Source organism: Nomascus leucogenys, chromosome 4, assembly GCF_006542625.1.
Source record: "Nomascus leucogenys isolate Asia chromosome 4, Asia_NLE_v1, whole genome shotgun sequence".
NCBI lineage: Eukaryota > Metazoa > Chordata > Mammalia > Primates > Hylobatidae > Nomascus > Nomascus leucogenys.
This window is the reverse complement of record NC_044384.1, coordinates 109,606,950-109,617,404: the sequence shown is the minus strand read 5'-3', so window position 1 is coordinate 109,617,404 and position 10,455 is coordinate 109,606,950. Positions and strand designations below refer to the sequence as shown.

Sequence of the window (10,455 nt, the reverse complement as noted above, 5' to 3'; positions counted from 1 at the left end):
GGTCTGTTGAGCTGACAGTTTTAGAACGACTGCTACAATCCCACAGAGAAAAATCAAGTGAAGGTCAGTGAAAGCTGCATGTTCTAAATTACAGAATCAAGGACTGTATTTCTTGTCATTCATCACATTTAAGTAATAAAAGACATTACCTCAACAACAGGTGTATTTTCCTGGAGCTCAGTTGTGTGCGAAGCCAGTAAACCAATCACCCGAGCAACCTTGGCCCGTCTGTAAATGGAGAGAAAACAGGCTCTGAAGAGAAGAGTTGGGGACCAAGGAAACTAATCCCAACTAGTTACATTATGCAGTGATGAGCATTAGATATAAGACTGTGAAATAAAAATGGAATGTGACAGGTCAGGCCCACACTCCCACATGTACACAGCCCAGAGAAACTCTCCCTCATATACACAGGGAGACACGAACTGTAATGTCCGCTGCAATACTGCAACAGTGACAAAATTTAAACAAGTTGTGGTTTAATAGTAAAAGGAAAAATAAAAATTTTAAAAATCTTTAACCAGAGAAAAGAGCAAAACGGTAATTAATCCTTTTATTGCTGAGTATAGAGGCATTTGGCTAAAGGTCTCTTTTCTACTTGTTAGTAGATCAATGAGTTCCTATGTAAGTAAATAATATCTGAACAGTAACATATCTGTATGTATTCAGTGTAACAGAAATTTTTACAATCAAAAGTTTTTTAAATATTGTACTATTTCCATAAACACTAGTTTTAATGAGGTGTTCCTTTAGTATCCAGCAGAAAATTGAAGTTGATAAATTACTATTAATAAATCACATTCAGTGTGATTTGAAAAGGTATTTCATGCAGAAAAATTAGTTTTGATGAGTTTTTTTCTAATTAAAACAAATGGTGAGTTGATGAGAACAGCATTCTTGTTTAGTGATGTCTGCATGTTGTCTGGGATAATCAGTATGTACCTTAGTCAGCTTTTATTTTTTACCATCTTAAAATAAACCTATGTGGTACCCATGGAGGAAAATAAATCAGACTCAGAGAAGTACTACAGGGAAAATGTCTGCGTTATCACAACTCATACAGAAATGATTCTTATAAATTTCAACACTTCTTAAATTGCCCATTAAAATCTCTTAACCTACACAAATTAAAGAAGTCCTAGGCAATTGTAGAATTAGCATCCCACCAGTGAATAAAAAGATTATCCTTTAAAAGTAGTCATTTTGAAAAATATCTGTAGGACAATTGGAAAAGCCATCCTCCCACCTCAACCCCCCCACCCCCAAGTAGCTGGGACTGTAGGCATGCACCACCACAGCCAGCTAATTTTTTTACTTTTTATAGAGATGGGGTCTCACTATGATGCCCAGGCTGGCCTTGAACTCCTGAAAAACAATACTCCCATCTCAGCCTCCCAAAGTTCTGGGATTACAGGCTTGAGACACTGCATCTGTCTATCTCTTTTCAAAGACAAGCTCAAAATACTTATGAAACACTTAACCATTTTTCAATTTATAAAAGTAAATATTGGCTACCAGATTTATTCAACTAAAATAAAAATGTATCAACATGCCAATTATTTTCCCTAATATGACCAAAAACAATTCCTATTAGAACAAGAGAAAACATACTACCTAAAAACCTTATACTTTTAAAATGGAAACTTTAAATCACTTATGAATATTCACTTTTTACCAAAATCCTAAATACAAATACCACATGCCCTATATACAACACCCTCACAGTACAGGTTCCTTCTCAAAATTCAGGTTTTCTCAGGTCACCACTTCAGATGCCCCCAGTGACTCGACACTATATGTACCTCAGAACCAACCCATCTCCACGACAGCATCTAAGGCAGCACTATCTAACAAACCTTTGTGCCCTGACAGAAATGTCCCACATCTGAACTGCTCAATATAGTATCCACTAGACATGTGACTATCAAGCACATAAAATATGACAGATGCAAGTAAGGAACAAAACATTAAAAAAAAATTTTTTTTTTTTGAGACAAGTTCTCACTCTGTCACCCAAGATAGAGTGCAGTGGCGCAATCTCCGCTCACTGCAATGCCTCCCAGGCTCAAGCAATCCTCCCAACTGAGCCTCCCAAGTAGCTGGGACTATAGGTATGTGCCATCACCCCTGCTAATTTTTGTATTTTTAGTATAAACGGGGTTTTGCCATGTTGTCCAGGCTGGTGTTGAACTCCTGAGCTCCAGTGACCTGCCCACCTCGGCCTCCCAAAGTGCTAGGATTACAGGCGTGAGCTACTGCATCTGGCCTTAATTTTTAATTTAAAAATTACCCCCACAGTTGAGGGTGAGGGAGACAGTACCCTTGGGTAATTACTCATCTTTCATGTGCCTGGTCCTGGTTACCTCATAAGTACGACCAATAACAATACGTACCTCATGTTCTAAGGATCAAAAGAGATAATCCATGTGCAGAAAGTACCATTGTGTCTGACAATATGTGCTGAATGCGTAAGCTACTATTAATTTTTAATTTAAATAACCCCCATGAAGTTAATGGCTACCACATTAGAGCAAAACTAAAATTTTATAGTTACTTATATTCTTTCATTTACTTGTTTATTATCTGTCTCCCCGACCAGCCCAGAAGATCCATGAAGGCAGTGCTGTATCCCGATCGCCACTGTAACACCTAGACAGTTTGTTGAATAAATATATCAACATCAAAAGCAAAATAACTAAACACATTAGTAGAAAAAAAGTGCATAAAAGTATGGCTGTACAAGGCAAACAAAAGGCAAACAGGATTTCCAATGTAAATCTCAGTAGAATTAGGCTAAACTAATGAGAAAAAAGATTCCCTTTAAACTAAAAACCGTATGACCTACACAAGATATAAAATGTGAATTCTTTTTTTTTTTTTTTTGAGATGGAATCTTGCTCTGTCACCCAGGCTGAGTGTACTGAGTGGCACAATCTCGGCTCACTGCACCCTCCGCCTCCTGGGTTCAAGCCATTCTCCTGCCTCAGCCTCCCCAGTAGCTGGGATTACAGGTGCGCACCACCATGCCCAGCTAATTTTTGTATTTTTAGTAGAGATGGGCTTTCACCATGTTAACCAGGCTGGTCTCGAACTCCTGACCTTGTGATCCGCCCACCTCGGCCTCCCAAAGTGCTGAGATACAGGTGTGAGCCACCGTGCCCGGCCTGGTGTGAATCTTTATACACCAAATAACAAAGCATGAAAACCCATAGTAGTGGTAAACTTCAATTTTCTTCTCTTCCAAGCACTGAGAGAAGGCAACAATGAATACATTCATCAATACATTCACACATTCAAGCATCCTAAATAAAATTACAAAGTCAAAATAACAGATGTATCTATCAAACTCTACACCCTACAAACAGTGACCACTCTTACTCAGTGGGAGTCTGTATAGGATGGTGTCTAAGACTCTGAATTCAAAGTCTTGGACCTGGCCCTGGCCCCACCACTGGGGGCGAGACAGACAGTTCCCTGGGATGATTACTCATCTTTCATATGTCTGGTAGGCACAACAAGTAGGACCAATAATAATATGTACCTCATGTTGTTCTAAGAATCAGGAGATAATCCACATGCAGAAATTACCACTGTGTCATGACAATTTGTGCTGAATGAGCAAGCCACTGTTACTATATTATTATTAAAGTTAACTGCATTCATGGCATACATTAAAAATGATTTTATATTAGATCACAAAGATAAATTATTAGAATTCCCTAAGGCAGAAATTATAAAGGACTCATTTTGATGTAGTGAAAGGAGAAAAGTGAAAATAACAAATATAAACCAAAAAACCTAAACACTTGTGAAATTAGAAGCACTTCTGCTGGGCATGGTGGCTCACACCTGTAATCCCAGCACTTTGGGAGGCTGAGGCAGGTGGATCACTTGAGGTCAGAAGTTCAAGGCCAGCCTGGCCAACATGGTGAAACTCCATCTCTACTAAAAAATACAAAAATTAGCTGGGCGTGGTGGTGGGTGCCTGCAATCCCACCTACTCAGGAGGCTGAGGCAGGAGAATCACTTGAACCTGGGAGGTGGAGGCTGCAGTGAGCCGAGATCGTGCCACTGCACTCCATCCTGGGTGACAGAATGAGACTCCGTCTCAAAAAAAAAAAAAAGCACGTCTATATACCTTATACATCATATTAAAAAATGAAAACTTTGGCCAGGTAAAGTGGCTCACATCTGTAATCCCCAGCACTTTAGGAGGATGAGATGGAAGGATCACTAAGGCCAGGAGTTCAAGACCAGCCTGGCTAACAAAGTGAGACCCTGTCTCTATAAAAAAATAAAAATAAATAAAAATAAAAATAAAAAATGTTTTTAATTTAGCCAGGCATGGTGACATGCACCTGTAGTCCCAATTCCAGCCTTGGGAACACAGTGAGACCCTATTTTTTTTAGAGTGAGTCTCTAAAAATAATAATAAAATAAATAAAGAAAAGAAACAAAAGAAAAAATAAAAGGGAAAGGTAAAGAAAGCATCCATAAATCATAATCATTTAAGTAACACAGATCTAAATTATAAGACATTCTCTGCCTTTAATGATTGCAGACTAAACACTTCACACTCACTTTTCTGATCCCTCTAGAGTCTCTAAAATACAACTTCTTTCTATTAAATGATAACTGGAAACAAAAAGGAGGGCTAAAAGTGGACTAGAAAGTTTGAGAAAATCTCAGATGACATGCATAGATAGAATTAAGACTGACAGAGAAGCAACAAAGGAATCCTCTGTCTAAGAACCACAGGTAGACAGACGTTCCCAAGGAAGCCTCAGGGACTTGGAACAAACTAAGACAGAAAGCAAGAATGAGCCACAGGACAATCATCAGATTACAACTGCACAAGGAACAATTGTGTCCTTGTACAAGGAACAGTTGAGTCAATCAGGTCCTGCCTCTTTTCCATCACCCTTCCCTGGTACACAGAATAAACCCTGTAGCCCTGGCCTCCAGGGTAAACGTGGAAAATTATTCCTACAGTGAGCAATACACCTTGGGGTGGGACATAGGTATGGACGTGGGAAGCAGAGACTGTGGTCCACCGGATACTGAAACAGGGAAGGGGTTAAATGAGGAAAGCCAACTCCACTCCAAAGAAAAACTCACCCTGGCAATTGCAGAGGCCTCCAGCCTGCCTACCTGATCTTCAGCCAGCTGGAATTCCAAATTAAAGTCAACCAGTCGACAGGCCTAACCTACCCACACACCAACCCTTTATTTAAAGGAGAGGCTACTGGAGAAAGAGACTTAGGCAAGCATAAAGGAAACTCATATTGCCAACTTCTATACCAATCAATTTAATCATTTATTCATAATATAAACTAAGAACCAGAGATCACCAGGCATTTGAGAAATAAACAGCATTAAAAAGCAGGACCATGATGAAAAAGTGACCTACAAGTTCAAGAGATAAGAATACGATGTTTATAATCCTAATTTTGTTCCCTTTTTTTCAAAGTCCAGGTTCCAGGCTTATATTATATAATCCTAAAATTTAACCTTTAATATTAATAACAATATTTAATTCTAAATTCTGCCCCAAGAAGAGAATTTTTATAATCCTAATATTTATCCTCAAATTCAGAAGTATATGATACACCAAATATATGCAGCTGGGAAAAAGGACCAATCAGAGAAAAAGAAAATGAACAAAACCTTTCAAATATGATTGTTGAAATTAAAAAATTAACTGGAAATCCTAAATAATTAAATGAGTGGGGATAAATACCAAGCTTGAGAGCTCAAAGATAAAGTCAACGAAGAGCAATGAAAGAATAGAGTTTGCGTGGACACAAAGAGGGAACAACAGACACTGGGGTCTATCTCAGGGTGGAGGGTGAGAGGAGGGAGAGGATCAGAAACAACAACAATTGGTACTTACTAAGCTTAGTACCTGGGTGACCAAATAATCTGTACAAGAAACCCCCATGAGTTTACCTATATAACAAATCTGTATTACGTACCCCTGAACCTAAAACAAAAGTATAAAAAAGAGAGTCTGGCAGTTCTTCAAAAGGTTGAACACAGAGTTACCATTTTATCCGGCAATCTCACTACTGTAAGAGAAATAAAAACGTATGTTCACACAAAACCTTGTAGACAAATGTTCAGAGCACCATTATTCATAATAGCCAAATATGGAAACAACCCCAAATGTCCATCAAGACCACATAAGCAAAATGTGGTATAGCCATACAGGGATTATTCAGCTATAAAAAGAATGAAGTACTCACACATTCCACAATACGGATGAACCTTTAAAACATTATGCTAAATGACAGAAGCTAGACACAAAAGGCCACATACTGTATGATTCCATTTATATGAAATATCAAGAATAGGCAAATCAGCTGACAGGAAGCAGATTAGTGGTTGCCAGGGGTTGGAGAAGAATGGGTACTGGGTTTCACTGGGTGAGAAAAATGTTCTGAAATTAGATAATGGCAATGGTTGAACAACTTTCAATATACTAACACCTACTGAACTATACACATTAAAATGGTGAATTTTATGGTATGTGAATTATATCTCAATAAACAAGAGAAAGTGAGAAAGCAAAAGAAAATTTGAAAGAAGAGTCAAGAGACACAAACTCCCACACCCATCCTGTAGGGGTTTCAGGAACAGAAAAAAGATGAAATAGGAAGAAATCTAAGAAATAATATAAAAGCTAAAGGAGGGATGAAGAGGCTAGGCATTGTGGCTCACACCTGTAATCTTGGCACTTTGGGAGGCCAAGGCAGGTGGATCACTTGAGGTCAGGAGTTTGAGACCAGCCTGGCCAACATGGTGAAAACCCATCTCTACTAAAAATACAAAAATTAGCTGGGCATTGTGGCACACACCTGTAATCCCAGCTACTCGGGAGGCTGAGGCAGGAGAATCCTTGAACCTGGGAGGCGGAGGTTGCAGTGAGCCAAGATCGCACCACTGCACTACAGCCTGGGTGACAGAGCAAGACTCTGTCTCAAAATCAATGGAAAGAAAAGAAGGGAAGGAAGGGACGGGAGGGACGGGAGCGGAGAAGGAAGGGATGGGAGGGGGAAGGAAGGGATGGGAAGGGAAAGGAAGGGACGGGAGGCAGGGAAGGAAGGGACAGGAGGGGTAAAGAAGGGACAGGAGGGGTAAAGAAGGGACAGGAGGGGGAAAGAAGGGACAGGAGGGGGAAAGAAGGGACGGGAGCAGGGAAGGAAGGGACGGGAGCAGGGAAGGAAGGGACGGGAGCAGGGAAGGAAGGGACGGGAGCAGGGAAGGAAGGGACGGGAGCGGGGAAGGAAGGGACGGGAGCGGGGAAGGAAGGGACGGGAGCAGGGAAGGAAGGGACCGGAGGAGACAGGACTGGAGGGAGGGAGGCAGGAGCAAATTAGTAAAAAGAGATTCCTAGAGACAATCTAGTAAAATTTACAGGCCTGGAATGAAAAGAAAAGCTAACTCAAGTCACACAGAAGAGGGAAAAAAAAAAAAAAAAAAAAGGTAAGGTTTACCCCCAAGTCCTACAGAACTACAGTTAGTACCAGAAGAGAGCTCAAACTCCAAAGCATGGCACAGAGGTAAGCCACTGAGAGGCCTTCTTGAAAACAAACAAAAAATACTACCAGCCAGGCGCGGTAATCCCGGCACTTTGGGAGGCTGAAGCAGGTGGATCACCTGAGGTCAGGAGTTCAAGACCAGCTGGCCAACACGGTAAAACCTTATCTCTACAAAAACACAAAAATTAGCCGGGCATGATGGCAGGTCCCTATAATCCCAGCTACTCGGGAGGCTGAAGCAGAAGAATCACTTGAACCCAGGAGGCAGAGGTTGCAGTGAGCTGAGATCATGCCACTGCACTCCAGCCTGAGCGACTGAGCAAGACTCCAACTCAAACAAAAAAAAAAACAAACTACCAAATGATAAAATCTAATCAACCAAGAGGAGAACTACAGCAAAGAAACAGGAAAACTATGTTTTTAATTAAAAAATTAATGACAGATGAGCATTTACTTTACCTTATTCAAGTATAAAACTCTTATTTGAAAAATAGAAAAATTCTTCCTAAATTCATATCTCAAAAAGGCACCTGCCACAGTAAAAAGCAACCTATGTAATGAGAGAAGATATTTGTAATCATTTATCTGACAAGGGGTTAATATCTAGAATATATAAAAAATACCTACAACTCAACAACATAAAACTCAATTCAAAAATTGGCAAATGACTTGACTAGGTCTTTCTCCAAAGAAGATATACAAATAGCCAACAATCAAATGAAAAGATGTTCAACATCACTAGTCACAAAATACAAATCAAAACCATAAGATACTACTTCACATCCATCAGGATAGCTGTTAGCAAAAACCAAAAACAGAAAACACTAATGTTCATAGCAGCATTGTTCACAATAGCCAAAAGATAGAAACAAGCCAGTGCCCAACAACAGATGAAAAGATAAACAAAATGTGGTATATACATACAACGGGATATTATTCAGCCTTAAAAAGGAATGAAATGCTGACAAATGTTAGTTATAACATGGATGAACCTTGCAAATGAAACCAGCCCAATTGTCCTATAGAACTGATGTTTACAGTCTTTTAAAATAAACGTAGAAATTGACCCTCCCAGTCTTAAAACTTGAGAAAGTTACATTTGTCTTATCTGAGTTCCTTTCTTGGGAAACCAACCATCAGGCCTCCCAGATAGTTATCAAGGAACTGAAACTTACCAAATCACCATATCTGGACCATAAGACACCAGAACCCCTCACCCATCACAATTGCCTAACCAACTACCTGCTTCCTGTCAACCAATTCCTCTTCCTCACCCTTCCTTAATTCCTGTTTTCCCATACATGGTTATATTTCTTCCCTGCTAAACACATCCCTGGTTTTAGTCAGTTGAAGAGACAAATTTGAGACTGACCTCCCATCTCCTTAGCTGCAGCACCCAATTGAAGCCTTCTTCCCTAGCAACACTCATTGTCTCCGTGATTGGCTTTCTGTGCTGTGAGCAACAGGACCTAGATCAAACGCCTTGATGTTTCAGTAGCAATATGACGTACTCACCATAAGCAAATTCACAAAGATAAAATAAGTAGAGTATAGGTTACCAGGACTGGGGAAGGGAAAGGGGAAGTTACTGTTTAATAGGTAAAGAGCGTCTGTTTAAGATGATGAAAAAGTTTTGGAAATGAATAGTGGTGATGGTTATACAACGAGAATGAACTAAATGCCACTGTACACATAAAAATGGCTAAAATGGAACATTTTAAATTACGCGTAATTTACAATTAACAAATTTTTTAAATTACAGTATTACACTACTACTATATGTGAATTATACCTCAAAGTTGACTGGCAAGGATAAAAGGATATACAATTTGACAAGTACTCAATGTTGGAAGTTTTAACAAAAGGCATTTTAAACACATTGACTGAGATTATATATTGATACAATTTTTTTAAAAGTATTTCAGCAATTTTTCAGAAGTCACAAAAATATTTACTGCCTTCTATCCATTTGTTCTAATTCTACAAATCTTCCCTACAGAGAAAAAGAAAAAGCAGGCACAAAGATTTATTCTCAAAAATGTTCATCAAAATGTTGTTTACAACATTATAATACTATCAAAATGATCAGATATTCACAACATATAAAAAGTTTATCTTAAGTATTATGTATTTTATTTTTAAATGTTAATAACATTTAAAATACATAATATATATGTTACAGGGGAAAACAAACTTATAAAATTATACCATGTGATTCTAATTTTTTATATGCAAAACAAAACTAAAGAACAAATATATCTACGTAAATAATAATTATCTCCCAAACTAAGTTAAGGACCCTTTATCATATGCTGTCAAGGTAATATAACCTGAGGTCAGAGAAAACCTCGCTGGAAGTGGCTTTGAATGGAGAAAGAATAAAAGAGGATTCCTACCAGAGAACTTGTCTACCTCAGTATCATTTTATTCAAATTAAAACTGTTTTACAATCAAACTTCAATTTTTAAAAGTGGGGGAAAAAAATTTTGGTCCAAGGGGATACTAAAACCAGTCTCCGGGCTGATACAGAGGGATGACTGTACTTGGTAATGATCTGGAATGTCTGTTTTAAAATGTCAGCAGGGGGCACCCCATTCAAGGATATAATACGTTTTAAATGAAAGTGCTTAAATAAGTATTTCATTGATTCATTTTTAATGAGCATACCATAAGCCTTCTCAAAGTATTAAACACTCAACCATTACCTAAAAATCCTACTTTTTATTACCAGATTTTACTTTGGGAGAGTAACATTAGAAGACGTATAGTAAGAATTACCCTTATAATTAAGCATTTTCTAAACTCCTATTGGTTCACCCATATTTCACCAACATAGAAGAATAATTATTACCATACCACTGCCACAATCCGCAAAATCCTTTCACCTCCATTTTTTCATGTGCCTGTCCTAACA

General features: G+C 38.6%; 1 protein-coding gene across 1 annotated transcript in view; it reads right to left on the bottom strand.

The window, feature by feature from the left end:
* Nucleotides 1-10,455, bottom strand: part of ULK4 (unc-51 like kinase 4) — a 718,037-nt gene that overhangs the window by 631,562 nt on the left and 76,020 nt on the right. The window contains exon 17 of the mRNA XM_030812066.1: nt 150-228. Coding sequence (XP_030667926.1) covers nt 150-228 — 79 coding nt within the window. The remainder of the gene's footprint in view (nt 1-149; nt 229-10,455) is intronic.